At 37.9% G+C, this 25192-nt stretch overlaps 1 protein-coding gene across 3 annotated transcripts in view; it reads left to right on the forward strand.

Moving 5' to 3' along the window:
• ERLIN1 (ER lipid raft associated 1) overlaps nucleotides 1-24893 on the forward strand; it is a 30453-nt gene extending 5560 nt beyond the window's left edge. For 2 of the 3 annotated variants that reach the window (XM_033130896.1, XM_033130895.1), the window contains exons 4-12: nucleotides 926-972; nucleotides 2688-2749; nucleotides 4997-5122; nucleotides 6741-6814; nucleotides 10229-10287; nucleotides 12176-12267; nucleotides 19329-19418; nucleotides 20328-20407; nucleotides 22637-24893. In XM_033130896.1, the coding sequence (XP_032986787.1) occupies nucleotides 926-972; nucleotides 2688-2749; nucleotides 4997-5122; nucleotides 6741-6814; nucleotides 10229-10287; nucleotides 12176-12267; nucleotides 19329-19418; nucleotides 20328-20407; nucleotides 22637-22861 (855 nt within the window). In that variant the 3' untranslated portion in view covers nucleotides 22862-24893. Of the gene's footprint in view, nucleotides 1-925; nucleotides 973-1491; nucleotides 1660-2687; nucleotides 2750-4996; nucleotides 5123-6740; nucleotides 6815-10228; nucleotides 10288-12175; nucleotides 12268-19328; nucleotides 19419-20327; nucleotides 20408-22636 lie in introns of those variants that run through there. The other variant, XM_033130897.1, reaches the window with a different exon arrangement.
• The last annotated feature ends 299 nt before the right edge of the window (nucleotides 24894-25192 follow it).

A 25192-nucleotide genomic window follows, 5' to 3' on the forward strand; every position in this document is an offset into this window, starting at 1 on the left:
CTAGACCTGGCTTATAAATACTTCACCTCACAGAGCTTTTCAAACTATCATTTTACTCTGTGCCACTTAATACCTAACAATTGAGTTTATACCCTGTTATTTTACACCTGTTATGGATTGCTTTGTAAGGATGTTATTTCCTGTGTTGGACTGTGAGCTGTTTGGAAACAGGGACCATGCTTTCCATAAAGTAGCGTGTTGCTCTGTGCTTATTAATAAGATGCCTGAGTCTAGAACACACTCACTAGGTGCTTACCTACTGGAGGCCGCAGAGTGAACCAGAGAGTCATTCTGAATCCGAACAAAGGTGTGCAGGGGCAAAGTAATTCCGTACCAGATTGTTGGCTCACCAGGAGGAGCAGTGCTGGTGGCGGCGCTTCTGTTGAAAAGGAAATCCAACAGACCATTTGAGAGATCACTGGGGCTTGAACTAAAGTACTGACCATTGCTTTAGAGAAGAAGTTGCAGTTGAGTTCAAGGCTACCTGTGCATTGTAGAGTACTGGTATGCATATAGTGGTTCTCTTTTACCTTCATTGTAAACAGTAGACGTGGAATCCGAGTTCAGAGCACAAAGTCCTAGCAGTGTGTCCTTGTGGGTGAGACGTGTAGTTTGCAACCCCAGGCTAGCTCCAGGCAAATAAGGGACTCGGAGGTTTAAAATGAAAGCTTTCAGACTGAACATTGGAACTCTTCTAGTGCATCCTGATTCAGACATTAGCTCTAAAATATTTTGTCTCAAGGCTTTTATGTCTGCTAGGATACAAAAAGAAATGACTTATGATAGCTGACCTTTGGTGACTGAAATTGTAATGGAGCTCTCCAGTACTTAGGTCTCAGTAGTTCTCCAGAGGTTTTCCTCTGGGACCAGTAGTTCTTTGACACTACGTATCCGGAGTATTGATGAGATATTTTTACCTCCCCAGACAACACTACAAACCGATGAAGTTAAAAATGTGCCTTGTGGAACAAGGTAAGCTCCCCTCGCTTACCACCCTCCCTTTAGTTCAGATGGTGTTTCTATTAATAAGTTGTGATTCAAATAGGCATGATAGTAACCTAGGGGGGTTTCTCTTCTAAGCATTATTTGAGGAAAGCCCTATTTCCAAATAGGTGTTTTCCATCTTAGGAGCCATTAGGGTGTTACTGAAAAAAGTAGGGTTTTAGAGCCAGTAGACCTAACTTCAAATATCAGCACTGCCACATTTGCTCTATTGAGTTTTTTTTTTTAATAGACTGTATTTTTAGGACCGTTTTAGATTCATAGCTAAATTGAGCGAAAGTACAGAGTCCCCATATATTCTTTGCCACCACACATGCCTTTATTGACTTTTCTAAGCTTAGTTTCCTCATGTATAAAAATCAGGTAATAAGACCTACCTTGCAGAGTTCTTATAAGGATTAGAATTAGTGTATATAAAAGTGCCTAATCCAGCACTTGACTCAGAGTAAGTGTTCAGTGACAGATTGTTTAAAATGAAATCATCTTATCTTCTCATCTGTAGTATTAAATGCCATCTAATTTAGAGTTTCTGATTCAGTAGCTCTGGAATGAGGCCCAAGAATTTGCACTTCTAGCAAGTTCCCAGGTGCTGCTGGTGCTGCTGGTCTGAGGACCCTACTTTGAAAATCACTGCCCTAAAGAATTAGGGAGATACAGGCAAGCAAGACCCAAATTATTTCTAGAGTATAATCGTACGTTGAATTGTATCAAAAGAAGAATGCAAAGTTGAAGGTATTTTTTTTAATGCTCTGTTATAAATGACTAAAATACCATTATTACAAGTCTACATAAAAGAGGCTATGACATCTATAGAAGGACAAATGCTTTTTAAAAGGGAACAAATTCGCTCTGTTTTAAAGATATTTGATATTTACTATCAAGTTCTCCCTAGGTCTATCTGTAACTCTCTTTTATGGATTCCCTTTAGAGATGACTCAAAATTGGCAGCTGGGGAGATTTTGGGTAAATTTTTTTTCATCTTCATGCTTTCCTGTGTTTCTCAGATTTTTTTCAATAGGCAGGTATTACCCTTTTTTAGGAGAACAAAAACTGTCCTTGTAAGTTGTTAAGAAGGCTTAGTTGTTTAGTTTTAAAATCTCTAACTGTATGTATCTTAAATTGAGGTTCACAAGCCCTTCAGGGTAGGCCAGGAAGTATAGGAAGCCATTAATTCACAAGACTTCTCTTTCTGAAGTGTCACTTTTACTTGAAGGTCTGGGAGAAAATTCTTGTTTTCATATTAGAATAAATACAGATAAAAAGTAGATTAAAACTTTTGGTGTAGTATTAAGATAAGGCAGGAAACCAAAAGAATATCAGACTGTGGCTGGCCTCCACACCTCCTGGGGAACCATTTTACTTGGTTGCTTGATAGAAGAGTTTGAGAAGAGCACTGCGTTAGCTGCTGTCTTCAGTTAGTAAGGGCAAAGTGCTATGTAGCTCTGGGTTACAGGTTGAGTATTCATGTGAGCTCATTTGATCACAGCAGTTACAGAGGCTATGAGAGGAGCCAGGTGAGTGTGTGTAGGGTTATCTCAGGAGTGACTAGTGGGGTCATTTTAATCAGTCAGTGGTATATGTCTTTAGATTTTCCTTCTAAATTTCTATCGTGTGTGATATGTTTGATGATCTGAGATTATAATATTTGTATTTGGCTCATACTTTTTCCATTTCTTTGTTTTTAGTGGTGGGGTCATGATCTATATTGACCGAATAGAAGTGGTTAATATGTTGGCCCCTTATGCAGGTATGGTACTACTGATCTATTCTGTTGTTTTTAGTTATAATCAGAGTATTTATAAGTAAGAGATTCCCTGAGGAATAGAAAGGTACTTTTAAAGTTTTTATGATCTCATTCATTTCTGATAGGTATAAAAAATTATCACTGGAATCTTCTCCATTTGTAAAGAATGGTGGCAGAAATAGGTCGCAAGTCGACTTGCTGCAACAGTATGGGTTACTCTTCGTTTTTAAAGAGCAAGACAGTCATTGATTATTTCTAGAATTCCTAGAAAGTAACACTTTATCCAGTCAGGATGAGAGATAATTTCCTTGCATGCTGAAAATATAACTGATCAGTTCCTGTGCCACATTGATTTGTGACCATAGAAAAATCTTTTCTAGTTGAGATTTGCTATAACTTGCAAATCTCAAAGTCCACTGTGTGGGGAAAACATTTTCTTGGTAAAAGATAAAAATTCACAGAGATGGAGTGGGTACTTTTCAAATCAAAAACCTATTTAGAAGTTCTGAAGAAAATCAGCCTTTTTTTACGTTTGATTTTTTTCCAGCTTTTTTTTTAATTGTGGTAAACTACAAATAACATAAAATTTATCATCTTAACTATTTTTAAGTGTACAGTTCTGTGGCATTAAATACATTCACATTATTATGCAGCCATCACCACCATCCATCTCCATAACTCTTTTCATCTTGTAAAACTGAATCTCTGTACCCATTAAACCATCACTCTCCTTTTCCCCTTCTCTCCAGCCCCTGGCAGGCACTATTCTACTTTCTGTCTCTATGATTCTGACTGCGTTAAGTACCTTATTTAAGTGGAATCATATAGTATTTGTCTTTTTGTGACTGGCTTATTTCACTCAGCATAATGTTCTCAAGGTTTACCCATGTTGTAGCATGTGTCAGAATTTCTTTCCTTTTTAAGGCTGAGTATTCCACTGTATGTATGCACCACATTTTGTTTATCCATTCATCCATTGGTGGAAACTTGGATTGCCTCCAAGTTCCAGCTTTTGTGAATAATACTGCTATGAACATGGATGTACATGGATCTCTTCAAGACCCTTCTTTCAATAGAAAGATCTGCTATTTTATCTTTACTATTAAAATTGTCATGCTAAGTATATACGGGATACTGTGTTCAGCAAAAACAATTTAAAAAGGTGAAGTTAGAACGTTGGCACTGAGAGGTTTTTATTTTACTTGGGAAGACATGATACCAAATAGATATTGGAATGTAAGGTCATGCTAAATTACATGTTACTGGAGCAGGCACAAATAGCAAAAGGATTTCAGAGCAGAGAGCAAGTTGTATTACTGTCAAGTGGATTTGGATTATATTTTTCAGTGATTAAGTATTTTCCTTGTGTTTATTCATCTACTTCCCCTGGTAACAAATCAGTGAAATGGATTATGATGGAAAAAATATAAGAACAAAGAAGAGATGCTGGTTCTCTAGCAGGCGGTAAAGAGGAAACTATTGGATCACCAATACATTTGGAAATGACCAAGCAAATGAGTTAGTTAGCAAGTATTTATTGATGGCCTGTCCACCAAGGGAATGCCAGTGGGTCAAGTCCTTGGGTCTGTAGGGAGAAAGCAGCATGTTTTAATAGATAGTGCACAGCTTCTGGTAGGTCTAGTATGTGCTCTTAGGCACATTTCTGAAATTCTCTGTTTTCTCAGTTTCCTCAGTTAGATTTTTTTGTGAGAATTAAATGCTAATGTTTATAAATTGCCTGACTTAAAACCTGGCCCAGTAAATGTTAGCTTCTTTCCTTTCTAACCTGGTGTCTTTTTTTACAGCCTTTAAAACCTGCCTTTTTGAAAGTGGACTTTTGCAGCTGTTTCCTTCTTTTATTCCCACTGTTTCTCTTTGTCTCTTCGCTAAACTTTTGCTTTGCAGTAATTGCCTCACACTTTCCTGCTTCTGATTTTTGCACCTCACAATTCATCTTCATACTGCTGCCAAAGTACAAATCTGATTATTTTATGCCCTTGCTTGAAAACTTTAGCAGTTCCTTATTTACAAGATATGTATACTCTCCATTGTATAGAATTTGAAGCTTGTCCATTAGAATTACAAATGCAGTAATATCTGGAAAATTGAGCACAAGGAGCACATCAAGGTTTGTGAGTTGTGTTTCACTGTTTTGTTGGTACTTTTCCACGTGTGTATCACATCACTGTAACTTTTACCTTCGCTGAATTAGAAGATACGGGGTAAACATAAACTGTACTTCTCCTTCAGTGTTTGATATCGTGAGGAACTACACTGCAGATTATGACAAGACCTTAATCTTCAATAAAATCCACCATGAACTGAACCAGTTTTGCAGTGCCCACACACTTCAGGAAGTTTACATCGAATTGTTTGGTAAGTGTCGCCTTGGTTTTAAATATGCAAATAACCAATAGGAAATCTTGTTCAACTCATTTATGCACACTATAACAATATTACTAGTAAACATGCTATTTGAGCGCTTCTGAATTTATGATAGAGCAGTTATCTTTAAAATACTCCTTAAGTTTAATATTTTTATGATTAAATTAATAGTTACTCAAACAAGATATTTTAAGAATGATAACCATTTTCTGAAGTGCATGATACATAACTCGGTAGAGTTTGGAAAAAGATCAGTACTTATAGATTATATTCTTTTTTTACTACGATAACTTCCTAAAAATTAGCTTTGTTGCTATTTTACTAGATAATTTGGGGAAACCTAGAAGTCTGTGTCTTGCAGTTTCCCAAGGCCCACCTCCATGTTTGATGATTTGCTAGGAGGACTGACAGGACTCAGAGTGGTACTCACAGCTAAGATGTCTGACAGCAAAAGGATGCAAAGCAAATCAGCATAAAGAAAAGGCAGCGGGTGAAGTCTGCAGGAAACAAGGCACGAGCTTCCGAAGGTGTTCTCCCATTGGAGTCACGCAGGGTACACTTAATTACTCCAGCACTGAATCATGGGACAACACGTGTGAAATGTTTTCTACTAGGGGAGCTCATTAGAGCCCAGGATTTTTATTGGAGGCTGGTCACATGGGCACCCTCTGCTAGCACATACCAAAATTCCAGACTCCCAGAAGGAAAGCAGGTGTTCAGAACAAACCACATTGTTTGTATAAACAGTTTAGGCACCGTGAGTCATTCTTATCCATTCTGGGGATAGTGGGAATCCTCTCTGAATCCAAATTCCCACATGGCAGCTAAGGGCCACCATGCAAACAAGCCTTTGTAACGATTGCAGCTGCAGGCCTGCTATGTTACTTTTCTGCACAAGTTATTTCCATTTGTAATAGTGAAAGCTCTGACCACTCCTGGAATTCTTAGTGAATTTCTTAGAGGCAGGCATAGGGATGGTTAATCAATTGAGACATCTACCAGTTGCTTCCTTGTTGATGACTGATAACTACTTGCACGGTGTATGAGAAAACATCTATCCTGATCTGTCCCATCGCTGGTCTTTTTAATAATGGTGAAAGTACTGTTGAGGTGAAGCGACAATTCATGAGTTACAAGGCCAAGTGAAGTGACATCTTTATTGTCCATTCGCATGTGCTTCAAACACCTTCCTATGACCCTTTTTGCACCCTCTCTATTTTTAAATCCAAAATGATAGGCAGAGATCCATGGAAATGAAATTTAGTTACTTGGGGATTTGGGGTAAAGATTAACTGAAGATAAGAATTTATGTTTCGTTTGTTTTTGTTTTTTTAATGAGAATCAGGACACATATTAAGTAACAACACTGAATTAAGAGATTAGAGACCTGAATTTTGCATTTATTGGATAAACTTAGACTAGCTACTTGTCATCTTTTTTAATTTCTTTGTTTGATAATTCCTCACACTTTCTCCTGCACAAAAGTGTAAGCTCTGTAAAAGAGTAGTGCTTTAGATCTAATAATGATTGGTTTTGTTTCAATATTAATACAATGTAAAAATATTTTTTTGAATGTCATGAGAGCTGTTGTTTTTGCCTTCAAAAACAGATCAAATAGATGAAAACCTGAAGCAGGCTCTGCAGGAAGATTTAAACCTCATGGCCCCAGGCCTCACGATACAGGTAAGCCCTTTTTTCTAGGAAAATTTGAGAGCTTTGGTCTTAATTGTCCTTTCATCAGACTGTTTATTCAGCAATTATTTAATCAAAGTGCTATGGTGATTTATAGAATTATCTTTCTCAGTTTGACTTTAGGTTTCTGCCAAAATAAAATACTCTTAACTTATCATGGGTGGCATTTTCTTCTGAACTCTTAGAGGAAACAGATAAGCTGAGGCTTTTACAAGGAAATAAAAGCCACATACTGCTATGTGTGAGGCATTACTAAGATACAATAACAGTTATAACTTAGTGGAAGAGTAACCCTTGCCCTCAGTAAGATTATGAGAAAGGGTTTCAGGTATAAGATTTGAACGATAGTTTTAGACAAAGTAGATGTAAGAAAGTATTAATTGACAGACAAATTGATTGGATGATTATTACTTTAAGAGTTTAGAGTTAGAGACCATTTCAAGCGTCTACCTGGAAATGACTAAGTTGGGATTTTAGTTAAATCTGGAAGAATTAGTAAGATCTCTATGGGGGAGAGGAGTGAGGAAAGTAGTTCAAGTTTGTAGCGTGGCCTGAGTAAAAAGCAAGGGAGCAGATGAAACTGGCGGTGGTGGTGGCATTGGGAGACAGGGTGGTGAGAGTTACATGTCTGCTTTTTTTGGGTCAGTGTTTTTTCAGATTGGATTGAAAGCTATTAGTGGGTTCTAAAATCAGTTTGGGTGGATCATGACCAGCATTTTAAATTAAATGGAATTGAAAAGGAAAAGAAATCAGAAGGTGGGTTGTGTAGGCAGTTCAACATTCTGCAGAATTTCACTTGTTTTAGGTAAGTGTGTGGGTAGGTGTTTATGTTGGGTTTCACTGTAAAATGTGTTTCTTACTCTGGTCATTCATGGTCAATAACATTTGAAAGCCATGGCTCTGAATCTGGATTACCTGAGAAGCGGTAATATGGCTTCTGGTGTCCTTTGTCAGAGTTTCTAGGAGATCAGTTGATTGTTGTGAACATTACTGCAACTAGATAAAGCTTTGTTTGATGTCATGTGTCTGGAGTGTCACACTGCTGTTGAGAGTGTGCTTTCACCATGAGGGATCACGTGGGATCTCATAAACAAGGCGGGAAAGATGGTGAAGGTCTTGCCAGCCCTCACTCACACGGAACCATTATCTCAGATGGGTGTCTGGGGGTGGGGTGGGGGGAGCCGCCAAAGTTAAGCAGTGATGTGAAATGTCCAGAGCTAACTTTTTAAAAACTTCTTGTTGTACATTCAGTTGTGGCTGGAGGAGCTTTTCAGTTTTAAAGATAATAAATGTGAATGTAACTGATTCTTCTATTCTTCCTAGGTTGTTAGTTGGAGATCTAGCTCATTCTTTTTAACAGCTGCCTAGGATTTCTTCCTTTATATTACATAACCATTTCCCTATTGTTTCCATTTAATTTTTTGTTTTTTGCTATGAGTAAGCAATAGTGCAGTTAACATTCCTGACGCATCTCCTTGTATGTACAAATTATTATTCAAAGTGGCTGTACATATCTACATTCTTACCCGGAGTATGTGTGAATACTTGTTTCTACAACCTCACCAGCATTTGAAGCAATCAGATATACTAATTTTTGCTCAATGGGGGGAGGTGGGAAGTTAACCTCTCTCTTTGATTTGCATTTCCTTATTTATGAGGTTGAGCATCTTTTGATTTTTTGGCCTTTTATACTCTTCTCTGTTGATTGCCTTTTCATATCCTTTGCCCATTTTCTGTTGGTGTTTTGTTTTTTTGTTGGTTTAAAATACATGTTTATATCCCAGGGGTCAATTTCAACAGATATACTTATTTCATCAGCATTTTTTTCCTTGCTTCATTCACTGTGTGTGTGTGTGTGTGTGTGTGTGTGTGTGCGTGTGTGTATGTGTATACACCCGTGCACGTGAACGTTCATTTTGACCGTTGTTTTTGGATATGTTGTCATTTTATTTTTTAAATCTCCTATGCAGCTTAACTCATGGTATCTGTTACAATAGGTGTTTATATTTTCACATTTGAAAATTATATGAGATTTCCCAAGAATTGCAAGCACATAGTATGTTCTTCAGCCTCATACAGCAAGATTGAAGTCTTCAGAAAGCAGTTCTATTTTATGCTTCTTTTTATAAGACTAAAGATAGGTGGCTAGTGTCTTAATTAAATGCAGTATGACAATGCTTCCATCTGAATCTTCATTAAAATGTATTGGAAGTCATCTCTATTTCTGTTCGTCACATCAGTGAAAACTGGCATCTCTCACAAATTCTGGTTCTGAATTTTTGTCTTTTGGATGTCTCCATGTGTTGTTCCTCGTGGCCTCACAGGCCTCGCCGTCAGTGTGGAATGAGTTTCTTCACCATAGTCCCCAGCTTCTTACTCCATTTCACTCTAATTCTTGTATTTAGTTTTAATACAATTATGTATAGATTTGACTGTTCTCTTTCACGTAGGGAAGGCTATGTTGCTGAAACATTTTTAAAGCCTTTCAAAAGTCTTTAAGGAAGGCTATGTGCTTAGTCTTTGTTGCTTAAAAGTTTAGCCAGTTTTCAGAGGGAAATTAACTTTCTTCATATCAGCAAAGTGTTTTTTGTGTGTTTCCAGTGGAAGTGGGGAGTGAGGGATGTTTCTCTAGTAAAATAAAAAGGTTTTGAGAGATGAAGTCTGTGATGTAGAAAAGTCAGCTTTTAAGAAACTGAGTTTTCAAAGTAGATGAGGTAATTATGTCACAGTACACTATGGTCAGGGCAACAAAGTGTCTAGTTAACAGTGTCTACAAAGGCAAGTAGACTTTGCTTTAAGTGAGATTCTAGGAAGAAAGAATATAAGCTGTTAAGTGGCATTTGTTTTCTTTCAGCCTTGGGCTGTTTTCTTTCAGCCTTGGGCTGTTTATTTACAGCCAGTACTGAGTGATTACAGGTTTAGGAAGTGGGAAATTCATTTACTGTCCACTGTATTAAGTTACATGTACTATCTGGGTTTTTTGTTTTTATTTTTGTTTTTGACTGTTTCCTACTTTACAATTTACATGTTGGAAGTTTACCTTCCTTTTGATTCTTTGGTTTGCAAGTTTGAAAAGGAAACTGAAGTAGCCATCTAAAGAGCTTTGTGAAAGGTCTTTTAAGAGAGAACTTTTTCCCTAAAGGAATTTATTTCTGCAGGGGGTAGAGTGGTTTTTCCTGTAGCCAGGCTTTTTTTTTTCTTTTTTAAGGAAACAAGAAGCAGCTTATTTTCGATTCTTGGTAGGATGGCAGGAAAAGTAGATTTTCTCATGGGATCCCCACATGTGTTAGGAGGCAGCTGTTATAGTTGTTTTATTAGTTTCATTTGAGGAACTCTTCTGTACAAGATTTAGTTTGAAGATTTATTTTTCAAATATACTTTGGCTTTTTCACTTTTATTTTTTAGGCTGTGCGTGTTACAAAACCCAAAATCCCAGAAGCCATAAGAAGAAATTTTGAGTTAATGTGAGTAATATGCATGGGATCCCAATATTTTATTTAGGGCTGTCTACATATTAATTTACCAGTCTAGAGGAAACTTATGTGTGAGACATTACACTCTGGGGTGTGGTATATGCCTGTCTTCCATACTTTAGTGATATTGTCTATTCTGGTGTCTCAATTCCCACTAGACTTTCACTAGTTTTCTCTTTATATATGGACATTTCAGGAGCAGTTTCAGTGGCTAAAGATGCACTTTGCTGTAGAACTATTGTTGGAAGCCTAAGGGGCTATAATTTGGTTGTGAATAATACCTTGAATTAAATATTAATAGAGGAGGGACAGAGTCTTAGCTGTTAAGGTTGGAGAGAGTGCCTTGCCTGTACTTTGTTGCTGTGTTATAATGGTAAGAATAGACACCATTTTGGTGTAAAGTTTGGTTTGTATGTGATTGTGTATCTAAATTTAGACCTGGATCTTTATAATTTGCCTGAATTGATTCCTGGTAGTATTCTCTTCCATGTGTCCAGGGCTGACTGAGTATGAGAAGTTACTTGTTTGGCATGAAGTTAGTTTCTTTCTTAGAAGATCCCTTTTAGGGGAATACCTATTACAGTTGAAATGGCAGTAGTTACTCTCATATGACAGGTACTAAAAAGAAGAAACAGAAGTCATTAGGAAATTTGGCTGATTTGTTAAGAGGGAAAATATGAAATGCTGGAACGGTAACTTTGCAAAAGCCAAGAATACAACAGTTGTATAAATATGGGGGGTTCAAGATGTAATAATAATAATACTTCTTTATGGAATGATATACTCTTTATGGAATGATATACTTCTGTGTCCTTATTATTCCCAAGTCTATGTCTTCTATTATGCAGAGTTTTAGTTTCACATTTTTTATTGTAGAAAAGGAACTCTTTTTTAAAAACTATAAAACGTAGAGTGCCAGACTGGATAAATCATGCGTCTGATCCATTTATAGAAAAAAAATATTTGTTGAAGGCTCAATTTGGTCTTAGGCCTTAAATATGATGGCTTCTAGTGATGGAAAGATGATTCTATATGCTCTCTGCCCTCAAATACCTCATAGTATCCACAGTGTCATTTTTGTCTATCAGTGTTGGCAGGAGGAAAGGGGAGAGCTTTGGGGTAAACGTTTTGGAGAAACCATTGGAGTTATTTTCCAGATAATTCTGGATCTTTTCTAATGTTATAGACTATTGGAATTCCAGAATTAAAACCACCTTGAGATCATCCAATCTAGCCTCCCACCTACTAGTGATTTTTTTATACCATTCCTGCCATATGGTCACCCAGTCTCCATTTGTACATGCTTAGTGACAGGCCAGCCATCTCCATCATTAGAAAGCTCGAAATTCTTAGAAAAATTTTCCTTACATTGAGCCCCAGTTCACCTGATAAACTGCCACCTAATTAGATCTTTTGTACAGCAAATAGGGCCACTACACAGGGTGTCTGCCTGAGGAGGGGCTGAAATCCAGCTCCGTTCTGCTTGCCAAACCATGCACCTAAGGGACTCTATCTGCCCAGAGGTGCGTGCCTTTTGCTAATGGGCCCAGAGGTGCTGTATCGGCCGGTGGAGGCCTCACAGCAAAGGAAGCACTCCAGATACTTCCAGAGCACAGGCCATTCCATGATACAGTTAGAGGGAAAAATCAGTTTAAAATTCAAAAGGACTAAATTTCATTCCTACCTCTGAGTGACTGAGCAAATAATTTAACCTTTCAATCTCAGATTCATTGTATGTAAAATAGGGTAATACCTTTCTTGCCTACCTTAATGGGTCAGAAAGTTCTTGTTGCAGATGGTTCTCTGACCCAGGATAGAGTCAGAATTACTGCCTGTGACTGCACATCATTTCTAATTTTTATAATATTTTGCTCCACAGGGAGGCTGAGAAGACAAAACTTCTTATAGCTACCCAGAAACAAAAGGTGGTGGAGAAAGAAGCTGAGACAGAGCGGAAAAAGGCCATTATAGGTACTTAGATTTCTTTCTAAAATGGATGGCTCTAAGTACATGTGTTATGAGTTTGTCCTGTTTTTTGCCAGCCTCATGTTAGATACTGATGGGACTCAAATAAGATTGCATCATACAGTGGAGAATTCTGGAAACTCCTTTGTATAGTCAGATTTCCTAAAGCCTTTCAAAGCAGATGAGGCCAATACTTAATGAAGTGTTTTGGCTTTCCACCATTTTTTCGGCTGCCACTATTGTCTTTTTCAAGGATGGAGAAAGTGGATAGGGTTTAGGGGCAGCTGTAGCCTCTGTGGAGTAAGGTTTTTGTTTTATACAGCTTTGGGAAGTTTTGGGACAAAGCTCAGGGTTATAGTACGCACCTGTGACACGCACCTAGTTTAATTTGGATGGATAGATACCACCGTCTCCGACAGTATGATAGGACTGCTTACAGCTGATGTTGGGTCACAGCGACTTCCCTAACACCCCAGGATACTGTATAATTAGACTGCCATCCTAGCTCCCAGCTGTTTGTTCCTTGGCATACTGAAAGTTTAGGAAGTCTTTCATTAACTATTTCAAATACGCAGGAATGTACAGAAAACAGTATCATGAAGGCTTAACATTTTGCCATATTTCTTCCAGATCATATTTTTTTTTTAAGAAAAAAAGTTATATCCATTTGAAACTTCATTTGTCCGTTCCCTGGTCTTATTTCTTGACCTGTCTTCTCAGAGTAGCTTCTATTCTAAAGTTGGTTTATATCTTTTCTGCCCATATTTTTATGTTATTAATATGTAACACTAAACAATTCACAGAATTGTTTTAAACTACAAAAATGATATCGAATGCTCTCTTTTATTCCATCCATAACTTGCCTTTTCAAACTAGCATTATTTGAGTTTTACTTATATGGTACATATTCATTTTTAACTACTGTGCATTTCATTCTATGAGTGTACCTCAGTTTATTCTGATTGATTATTAATGAAGAGTTGGGTAGTTTCTAGTTTTCCCTTACTATAAATAGTGCTGCAGGAATGCCCTTATCCAGGTCTCTGCACACATATGAGGGTTTTCCTAGAGTTGTGCTATTCACATGTGGTGTGGGTCAGCACTTAACCACCAGCTTTTTGTTTCTGATCCACAATGAGATGAGTACAGAAATTGAGAATGGATGTTTATAAGTTCTTACAGCCTTTTAACACAGTAATTTTATGTCTGTTGAATCTAATAATAAAAACTGGAACTTGTGCTTTTGTTTTTAATATTGTTCTTAGTAATTCATTTTTATTATAATTTATAAAATATGATTCCTAACAGATTGAAATACCAAAAAACAAAAGTGTATTTTCCCACAGATTCCTATAGAATATATATCTTAAAGTAGAATTGCTGGGTCATAGGGCATATACATCTTCAAATGTATAACATATTGCCATATTGCTCTCCAAAGTGATTCTTCCATTCTACCTTCTCTTCAGCAGTTTGAGTTCCAATTTCTGTGCTGCCATATTGAATTCCCATTTCTGCATATCCTCTTCAGCCCTTAGAATTATCACACTTTTTAAAATTTATGCCAGTTTGATGATGGACATGGTATCACATAATTTCAATTAAATTTCCCTGATTACAAATAGTGTCGAATATTGTTTATTGGTCATTCAGGTTTTCCCTTTTTTTTGGTAGTATGTGAATTGCCTTTTATATTGTTGGTTCATTATTTGATTACTTTTTTAAACTAATTTGTAGAAGTTCTTTATATCTTCTGGATAGTAATAGTTTCCCAGGTTTATGCATTGCAAAATATCTTCTCTCAGCTTGTGACTTGTCTAAACTTTATGATGTTTTTGACATACGTCTATGTTTAATTTTCATGTAATCAAATTCATCAATCTTTTCCTTTCTTGTGCTTTTCCTGTCTTGTTTAAGAATTCTTTCTCAGCCCCAAAGTAAAAATTTTATTCTGAAAGTTTTGCTTTTCATATATAGGTCTTGAATCCATCGGGAATTTATTTAAGTGTTTAGTGTGACATAGGCGTTCAGTTCTATTTTTTCCAAATGGCAAGCCAATTTTCTGCAGACTGTTTATTGAATAGTTCATTATTTTCCTCTGTTTATTTCTATTGTCACATCTGTTATGTAACAAGATCCTACATGTGATTTGTTCTGTTGCTAGGGTCTCTATTTTGTTTCAATTTCTTGGTCTGGCCTCTTCAATATTGTTTCAATTATTATAGTTTTTATGTTAAGTCTTGCTATCTGTGAGAGTCAATTTCTCCTTGACTATTAGTAAAATTATCTTGTGCTATCCTAGGTCTTTTGTTCCTCTATGTAAATTTTAGAACCAACTCAAGTTCTGTAAAATACTGTATTGGGGTTTTGATTGGAATTGCATTACCTGTATACTTCACTTCAGAGAGAATTACAATATTTATGATATTAAGTCTCATAAATCTGTTACATTTCTCCATTTATGAGAAGTGTCATGATTTTCTTCTTCAAGTTCTTGCACAATCTTTGTTGGAGATTTACTCCTATATATTCCTCAAGTTTTTTGGTATTATAAATAAGCTCTTTGTTGAAGGTGCTTCTTCTAACTGATTTTTGCTTTTGTATAGGTATGCTGTTGTTTTTTTTGTTTGTTTTTTAACAGTCTTGCTCAAAATGCTGCTATTTCTTAATAGTCTCTTGGATTTCCCATGTGAGCAATCATATTGTCTTCAGATAAGGACAGTTTGGTTTTTTTATTGGTAGTCCCACATCTTTTAGCTCTATCTTACTGCTTTAGGCTATGCCTTGTTGAAAACAAAGGGTGGTTACAGGCATTCTTGTTGTCTTCCTAACTTTAAATAGTCCCAGTGATGTTGACTTGTTCTTAACTAATATCGGGTTAATGAAGTTTCTCTCTGCTGCTTGCTTGCCAAGAGTTTTTATCATGAATGGCTGTTAAAACTTTTAGAATTTTTTTTTCTATATCTGTTGGGATGACTATATAATTTTTCTTTTTTAAGATGTTATGTGAATTACGTTAATAGATTTTTTTAAATTACTGAATCATTTTTGTCTTCCTTGGATAAACCCATTTCATCATAATGTAGGAGATTCACCCCCTTATAGTCCTCATTTCTCTATATAGTTTGCTAGTGATTTCTTTAAAATGTTTACTTTTATTATCATAAATGAGATTGGCTTATAATTTTTTTCCTTGTACTCTCCCTGTCATCTTTTTGGGTTCTTTTTTTTTTTTTTTTGGTATCTTGGTTACACTAGCCTCAAAATGAGTTGGAGAACATTTCTTCTTTTTCTGTGTTCTGGAACATTCCGTATAAAACATGTATTATCTTTTCTTTGTAGTTTCGGTGGAACTCACTTGTAAAAACCATCTTGGTCTAGTGGGGTTTGTGCTTTTTTTGTATGCTTGTTTGTTTTTTGTGGTAACATTTAACCTACTGATTTTATTTCTGTATTGGATATAGGTCTATTCAGGTATTTGTTTCTAATTCAGTTCTGGTAGTTATAATTTTCTAGAAAATTGTCCATTTCATATTTGGGGGCATAAATTTATAGAATTCTTTTCCTTTTTAAAACCCCTCTACGAAATCTGTATGCTCCCTTTTTATTCCTAATGTTGTTTATTTGTGCCTTCTGTTTTGCTGGATCAATTTTGCCAGAGGTCTGCCTTATTTTATTTATCTTTTCACAGAACTGGATTTTAAATTGCTTGGTTCTGTTGTCACTTTTCTTTTCAATTAGCTTATTTACACTTATTTTTATTTCTTTCCTTCTACCTTTTTTTGAGGTTACTTATTGGTTTCTTTCTAACTTCTTGAGTTACTTAATTCTTTAGTTTTCAGTCTTTTCTAATGGAAATATATAAGATTATAAATTTCCTTCTAAGTTCTGCTTTAGGCATATCTCAAGTTTTGAAATGTGTTTTATTACTGGTGTTCCATTTTAATTTTTAAAAAGTATTTCCATTATGATTTCTTCTTTGACTCAGGAATTATTAAAAGTACATTTAAATTTCTGATTCAGTGGGTCTTCAGGGGGCTACCTTTTTGTTGATTTCCAATGTTCCTGGAATATAAATATAGTTAGAAAATATGATCTGTTATATGGATTCTTAAGAATTCGTGGAAATTTGCTTTGTGGCTTATCAGTACATGGTCGTTTTTTGGAAAGTGCTCCATATGTGCTTGAAAAGATTGAATATATATTCACTATTTGTTGGGTGCAGGTTTCTCTATATATAATTAGGTCAGGCTTATGAGTGGTGGTGTTCACATCTTACATATTCTTCTAATTTTTGCCTTCTTGAGCTATCAATTACTGAGAGAGGTGTGTTAAAATCTCTCACTGTGATCATGGATTTGTTGACTTATAATTTTTTTCTTTATGTATTTTGGGGCTATATCATTAAGAGCATTCAGGTTCAGAATTGTTACATCTTCCTGGAGAATTGTGCCTGTTATGTAATAACCCTGTTTATCCCAAACATGCTTTTTGGCTCAAGTTCTATTTTGTCTGATGATAATACATAGCTATGCCTGATTTCTCTTGGTTAGTTATTTTCTTGATGTATCTTTTCACATCCTTTTACTTTCAACTTTTCTATGTCATTATGTTTTAGGTGTGTCTCTTGTAAACAGCATATAGCTGGATTTTGTTATCTAATCCAATGTGAGAATCTGTCTTTTAACTGGTGAGTTTAGTCTTTTTATATTTATTGTGGTTACTGCTATCTTTGGATTTTTTTATATCATTTAATTTTGTGCTATTTACCATGCATTTTTTATTTGCTTTTTTTCTTTTTTTTGATTGGTATTTAAATTGATTGAATTTTCTTTATTCTTCCTTTTTACTTGATTGAAAGTTTTATATTCTGTTTCTAGAATGCATAAATAATCATTACTTGTAAAATGTTAAGACTTGACAAAGTCTAATGTTAATCATTCTTTCCATCCTCTTCTTGAACAATACCTGAGAATGCTTTAATTCTTACCACTGTCCCCCAATTTTTCATGTTGTTGCCTAGTATTTGAGTTTTGTGTTGTTTTTATTCCCCTATTATCATCATCAATTCTTACAGTAAACATTTTGACTTACATGTGTTATGTAATTTTTCCTCTTCATTGCTTCTGGCAATTTGTTCTTTTGTCTGCCTTTTTTTTTTTTTTTTTTTTAAATGAAGGTTAAGGAATGGAAAACTTATTCAGTATTCCTTGGCCTGAAATGCTTTTGTTTTATTCTTGAATGGTAATTTAGCCTATAGTTGTAAGCTCAACTAAACTTATTATTCTTTGTTACTTTGGCAATATTTATTTTGGTTCGACTTCTTCTCTTTTCACTCTTAAGATTTTTCTCTCTGTCTTGGGTGTTTTTCAGTTTCACTGTGTTGTATCTAGGTAGAGAAAAGCTGCTCAGTGGGCTGTGGGTAGAGTTTTTTAATCTCACTGGAGTTGCAGCTCTTTAGCGTTCTCGGTTTTATACAGGACTCGCAGTTCTAACATCTCCAGGCCTCATCTCCTGGCCCTGCCTGGGCAATCACCCAAGTCCTCTCCCTTGCTTTTCTAATAACCACCACCGCCGCGGCTGCCCCAGATAGGCTCTCAGCTCGCCCTTTGCTTATGTCTCTTGACACTGTCCCATTCTTTCTTAGGATCTCAGCCATGCATTAAAAAACAAATTTGTTATATTTTGTGTAGCACTTTAAGGTGTTGTTAGCTGAAGGGTTTTCTCATTAGCCTACTCCACCATTTTTCTAGAGCTAGAAGTTTGGTCAGCTCTTTATGGGTTTATCCCCACACGTCAGAGAGCAGTGTTAAATGGGATTGTGGCAATAGTCCCCCTGTGTTGAGACACCATTCTCTGCGTTCTAGCTGCAGACTCCAGATTCCTCACCTGGTTTTACCTTAAGTTTCTGGTTATAGCTAAATTTTCAGTCCAACGGAACATAGTAGTCTATTTTTAGGTATGATAATGATTGATTTTATGCTGATGGGGAAATAGGTAGGTGTGCCCGAGAGTTGTTGATAAAGAATACTGTCTTCTGGAAAGAAAAAAACCACTTGGAAGTTTTCTTTCCATTATGCACTTCCCCCTGGGGCCAGAGATGTGTTAAAAATACTCACTTTCTTTGGCTGAAAAGGAGAATTGGGAATGTTCTTCAAGAATTGCAGTGATTGAAATGAAAGTGTAATTAGAGTCTTGCTTCCCTGGTGCTGGATCCTTTGGTTAGGCCAGAGGTTTACTAAGGGTGTTCTCTTGTTTTCCCTGCCTATAATTGCCTGCTGAAGCCAGCTTGTTCATTCCCAACACTTGTTTTCACATCCTCAGGTGAATTATCCTGCTTTCTCTTCTAACTCTTACAGCAGTCAGAATACTCCTTCTCTGATACTTTCATTGTGTCATTTCCCTGGTGATAACTTACCAGTCAATCTTGAGTATATTAAAGCTAAATTTTTTAGCCTGTTTCTCAAGAAAGGGATCTTCTAGCTTCTTTCTATTCTTATTTTTTGTTGTCTTCTCTTGTCAGCTAGCTCTGTATCACCTCTTCCTTGTGACTTGCTCATTCGTACCTACTTGTCTTTGTGTATGCCTTCCGCCATGTCCTCCTAAGTCGGGTCCATTATTTTCTTTTAAGATTTCTTCCCGAGGGCCTTCTTTGGTTTAAATTACCTTCCTTATTCTTTCTTTGTCCTGCCACATTATATAATTGTCCTATCTTGCCATGCATATATGTTGCTCTGTTTTTGTTCTGAGCACTTCCATGAACTATGTATCTTTTTTCCCATTAGCTCATGGACCATTGCTATTTAATCCCATGAAGGACTGGAGCTGTTACCTTTTGTACTCCTCTCTTCCCACAAAATTAGCACTGTCAAAATAGAACAGTGAAGTAGGAAATAAATTTTCTCTTTTCCATTGAGTTGTTTACAGTTTGGGTAGATAAAACTTAATAAAACAATTAGCCCATAGCGCCTTATGTAGTTAAATATTAGGCTTTGTGCTGCTGATCTAAGTACCTGCAGAACTAGGGAAATGTTTTTGAATGTGTCTTCTTTTGTGTATAATTATAGAAGCAGAGAAGATTGCAGAAGTGGCAAAAATTCAGTTTCAGCAGAAGGTGATGGAGAAAGAAACTGAAAAACGCATTTCTGAAATTGAAGGTACCTCAGGGAATGAAGAAGCTCTGACTATCTGAGCTGCCTCTGTGTCTCAGGAATTGGGCTCTTGATTGTGGTGGGTGGGAAGGCCTTGGATGGAATCATCTTGGCTGGAGGAAGCGGCTGGCCTCATATTCTAGACAGAGTTTTTTAAATTACATATCTAGTTCTTGGTTTGGTTTGTGACTATGGGCAACTCAACCTTTTCATTTTCCGTCCTTAAACTGGGGTTTATTAGCTCCCACTTTGTTCTCAAACAGTATGATAATTACCCATAATCAGTTGTAAAGAATGTACAAGATGAAGAAACCCCACCACAACTAGTTTCTCTTCTACCTGTCAACCAAAAAAGAAGAAAACAAAACAAAACCTGCTGAGAAGAAGGCCTGGTTTTCACAGAAGCTCTCAAATGGTCCTTGATTTCACATAATGAGATAGTGCAGTTCTTAGCTCACAGTCTTGAAGACCATTCAGCCTCTTTTGCTTATATACTACTGCTTTTTATCGTTCTGCCTTAACTGCTTCTGGATGAAATTCGGAGGCTATGGAGACAATGCAGTAAATAGAGCAGAGCTTTCATGTCTGGACTTAGTGATTTCACTTGAAGCCGAGAGCCTAGGTTTGAGGCTTTGGGTGCCGAGAGGTGGGGTGGAGGTAAGAAGGAACAACTTTAGATGGAAAATGAGGAGAGCTAAGAGTTATTCGACAGTGACAAGAGTGTTCCCCTTTGAGAATGAGCTGTCTGGGGACTGGGATTTGAAACTGCTAGTGTTGTTGAAGTAATGTAAGTGATCAACATATCAGGCAGTGGTGAAAGGTGCTCCTTCTTAGAGTGGATCTGAACTCATACCCAGCTGAGGAACTGTATTGCAATTCCTTTGTTTTCAATACCCTGACTATTTTCTTTGCTAGATGCTGCGTTCCTGGCCCGAGAGAAGGCAAAAGCAGATGCTGAGTATTATGCTGCACATAAATATGCCACCTCAAACAAGGTGACTGGCCCTCCATGTCACCCTTCTAGTGATAGTTTGGGGTTCGTTTTCCCCTGTGGGTTATGGGGGCTCTAATGTAATAGAGACAGTTTTATCCATTGTCTAGGAAGGGTGATTACCTTCACACCGGCTAGAATCAGTCATTCATTTAGCAAGACATATAGCACACTCATTGGATAGGGAACTTTCCTTATAAAAGCGGGGAGCTAGGCCAAAGGCAAGTGGATATATAAGTCCAAATGCCATATAGCTAGCTGTTCATTTGTACTGCTATGTAAGAGCTCAATATTCAGGAAAGTTGAGGGAGAATGACAAAAATGATGGGAGAAGAGTAAAGTTCACTTAGAATTGCGTCTCAGATAAGGTGACGTTTCTGGGTAGATGCTAAGTTTGTTGAAAGCAGTATTTCTTGTCAGAGACATTCTTGGTATTTTGGAGTGAGGTACTTTTTCACTGTTGAAGACTGTCTCACACTTACGGGATATTTTGCATCCCTGACCCTTCCTACTAAATGTCAGTTGTGCTTACCAATTATTTTAACAATCAACACCCCTCCCCCCCATGCACACACATTTCCTAATGCCTCCAATTGAGTACTGCTTGTTTGCTAGACTTAAAAATGTTCTAGTCATGAGGAATTTCATGTGTAATAACTTGAGAAAGGAGGTTTGCTGGTCTATAGGACCAATTTTTGTGTAGAGACGGGGGTAAAATTAGGTCTAGAGAGTATAGGCCTGGTTCACAGGAATTTAAGTGTCAGCTAGAACCCCTATGGTATTCTGGGAAGGGAAGGATATGACCAAGGTTTATAAGGTTATTAGTTATAAAGTAGATTGGAACAGAGAAAGAGGTTGCTGGGGTGTATGATACATTTGAAGATTTAAGGTTTAAAAAGGCTTAAACTCTTTCAATTTAGAAAGGAACGACAAGATTTAGAAAGGAACAAAATAATATGTATTCAGAAGAAATGATAAGATACGATAGGTTGATACAGTGAGCATTGTCAGTACTTTAAAATCCAATGTGTAAATTCAGAAATAAATTTGACATTGAAGGACACAGCTGTATAGAAACAAAATGAAGTTTGGTCAAAATGAAGGCAAGATGAGAAATTTGAGTTTACAGAACTAGCAATACAAATCTGTCACAGGAGAGACTGGCCAGGCACAAGTATCGAGACCTTGTCATTGAGGTTCGCCTGATGCTGCAAGGGGGAGTTGTTTTATTTCACTTTGAAAAATGCTATTCAGATATTGACCCATTTTAATAAGGGTTTAGGAAGTAATTTGGTTATGCACTGACCAGATCTGATGGCAGTGTTCAGCAGAGGATATGAGTCAATTGGAGAGCGTATAGATCCAGGGAGTGGAAGATACCAGAGGGCCATGAAGGACGAGGTGGGCATCTGCCTGGAGCACAGGCTGACATGAGATGAGGAGGGGATCACTAGGGAAGGTTCTGAGGGGCTTTTGGAGGAGTATATTTTAGGGAACATTGGAAATGAATGAGTTTTAATCAAACCCGGAGAGATTTTGGTTGGCTGTATCTTAGCACCATGGTTTAAACAAAACAAAACGCTGTGACAGGGAAAGAGATCTGGTGATTGACAGATATCTATCCATCACAAACATTTTAAACATGCAGCTTCTGGGTAGAGGCAATAGGCCAGACGAGGTGATTTCTTGAGATCTTTCCCATTTCTGGAATGTGGTCAAGAAAAGCAGAACCACAGATCGTTGATTATAAGGTTATGAGCCCAGACCCTTTCTTTGACCCTCTGCCACTCTGATCCATTGACCTGTTCACCTGTCAAGAGACCTAGCAGAAACTTCCAGATTGATTCCAGATAGATGAAATCAGAAAGTATTTATGAAAGCACTTTATCGGCCCTGAGTCACTATAGAAATGTAATTATCATTTCTTTGTGAGTTATCATTCATTGTTCGCCAACCACCCCTCCCCAATCCTTTTTTTCCTTTTCTTTTAAATTAAAAAAAATGAACACCTTCTACATGAGGACAGGAGCTTGCTGAAGGAACCTCAGGTGTGGAGTGTAGCTATTAAGGGGGTAGGATAGCCATGCTTCCCAGCGAGAGAGGGTCTTTGGCAATGATTCCAAGTTGAGGAATGACACTCAGGAGAGCAGGCGGGAAAATGCGTGTGAGGAAAGAGAGAGGACTGCTGCACCACAGTGTCCTGATGCTTTTGCCCTTATTTGTCCCCACACAGCACAAATTGACCCCGGAGTATCTGGAGCTCAAAAGATACCAGGCCATTGCTTCTAACAGTAAGATCTACTTTGGCAGCAGCATCCCTAACATGTTCGTGGACTCCTCGTGTGCTTTGAAATATTCAGATGTTAGGACTGGAAGCAGAAGCTCTCCTCTCCTCTCGAAGGAGGCTCTGGAAGCCTCTGGAGAGAGCCCCATCCAAAAGAAGGAGAGCATAGGTTGATGCAAGAGGTGGAAATGTTCTCCCATATCAAAATGTGGCCCAAGGGGTTAAATGGAAACAATGGTTTAACGACTCTCCCTGCTCGTCTGTTCTGCCTCTCCTGTGGTAGTCCTGGCTTTTCAGCTGATTCCAGGATAGAGCCAGCTGTCTGACACCCAAATGGTCTTTTCAGCCACAGTTTTACCAAGTATGCTGTGTGTGTTCCTTTCTAAACTGGTACTCATGAATGAGGGAAAGTCTGATGCTAAGATACTGTCTGCACTGGAATGTTAAACACTATATACATAACAAGCTGTGTTTTTCTAAGCTGAGATCTATTAAATAATGTTTACAATGGCCTCCGGGGAAAGTGTGCTCAGCCGTTCAAGAGACAGAAGGCCAGAGAGGAGACAGCCAGGATGTGGTAAGTGTAAAGACTCCTTACACCTGGGACCCAGGCTGTCCTTAGGGTCTAGTCCCTGCATTCATCCATGTGATTAGCGTCTAGTCCGCTGAAGTTCCCCAGGAAATGATCTTCCACTTGAGCAATTTACTTGATAGATTTGCACTTTTGTTTTGCTACAGTCAAGTTGGTGGCTTGCTGGGATATGCACCTTGCCACTCAACCAGAGATTCCTCGTAGAGATTCCTAATCACAAGTTTTTTGCATTAGTAGGCTCAGAGATGGAGCTTGGTTTAAAGTTTGCGGTGAGATGAAACCCTTACTTCGAACCAAAGCTCTGGGGCCCTGCATTCTCCATTGAGTGGTGACTGTCTGTGTCACTGCCCTAGGCTGTGTGTGACTAAGGTGCCTGGTTTCTAACTACAGACAACTCCTTCTGTGTCACTTCTCAGCTCTGGCTAGCCAAGAGCGGGACAGGGCTTCCACCGGAAACAGCAGCATACATTTCCTAGCTGTTCACTGCACGGTGTTGTATCATAACTGCAGGAAGTTTTTATTTTGAAAACTGGATTTGGGGTACATTTATTTGCCCCAGTACCTCTGCCTAAAGGCCAATTTCTAGGCTGCCATGGTTACCAGCACACCTATTCTCCTTCTCCATATTGTTCACCAGGAGACCTACGGTGTGGAACAGAGAGTAACTTAGAGCATCCTTGTCTCCTGCCCGCCTGGCTGTGAGATGCAGGAATCAAAGTTCTCCAACTTGATTTCACCTTCCCTAGGAGATCAGAATCCCACTGACTTCCGAGGCAGCCAGTGGCTTTAATCTTCCATGAGAGGATGACAGGATTAGTTAGCCTGTGGCTGTGGGCAGCCTGTTTCATCTGGACTTCTTTCCCCTGAAGATTAGCTTTCCTAAAGTAGCGTGCCCGTAGTAGTTAGGCCTGAGCTGTGTGCAGCCTGAGTTTGTGTAGACTGTGTTCAAGCCGGACAGAAAAGTCCCGCGACGCTTCCAGCAACCTAGCCATCAGCCTCGTAACAGATGTGGGTTGTGCCAAACACTATGGGAAAGGAGTCCCAGATCTGAGCGGGTCTTTTCCCAGGCCTTATCCTTACAGAGGCATTTGTAATATGGAGAGAATCATTTTTTCGTTTTTGCTCATTTAATTGTATACATTCTCTTTACGACTGAATTTTGTGTTCTCTAGCCCTCGTTAAAAATTTTTTTGAACTATAAAAATAAACTCTTCACCTGTCATCCATTGTTGCTGCAGATAAATAATGATTGTTGTGGGAAATCTGGATCATTGACCTCTGTGCTTTCATTCCTGGAGATGTTTCCTATTCCCGTGAGCTAAAAAACGCTGCCCCAGAGTGCCGGGTGTGGGTTGTGTTACCAGCCGCAGGCTCTGGCGGCAGAGCTGAGGCACAGGGAACTCCATTGTGAAGTTTTACAGAAAATACTTCCACTTGACCTCCCTCCCGGTGGGGTGTGCTTTCCTGTGCTCACTGGAGCTCTCAGTCTGTCCCTCCTTCAGGGATGTGTCTTTCGGCAAATATACACTGTAATCTTGAGTCTAAATTTATATGTGAAATGCTACCTTTTTTAAAAAACAAAACAAAAAACTAAATAAAATTATTTTACTATCAGTGATTTGTGTTTTCTGTATGTCTCCATGCTTTTTTTTTTTTTTTTTAACTTGTATTTATTTTAAGTGTATTTTTCCAGGACCCATCAGCTCCAAGTCAAGGAGTTGTTTCAATCTAGTTTTGGAGGGCACAGCTCCCAGTGGCCCATGTGGGGATCGAACCGGCAACCTTGTTAAGAGCATCGCACTCTAACCAGCTGAGCTAACCAGCTGCCTCTCCATTCGTTTCTGTTGTCTTAATGGGCATCGCAGGCTGTCTTGCCCGTTTCACTAGGTAGCCACTTTATTTACTAGTTTTAC

The sequence above is a fragment of the Rhinolophus ferrumequinum genome, chromosome 16, assembly GCF_004115265.2.
Source record: "Rhinolophus ferrumequinum isolate MPI-CBG mRhiFer1 chromosome 16, mRhiFer1_v1.p, whole genome shotgun sequence".
Lineage (NCBI taxonomy): Eukaryota > Metazoa > Chordata > Mammalia > Chiroptera > Rhinolophidae > Rhinolophus > Rhinolophus ferrumequinum.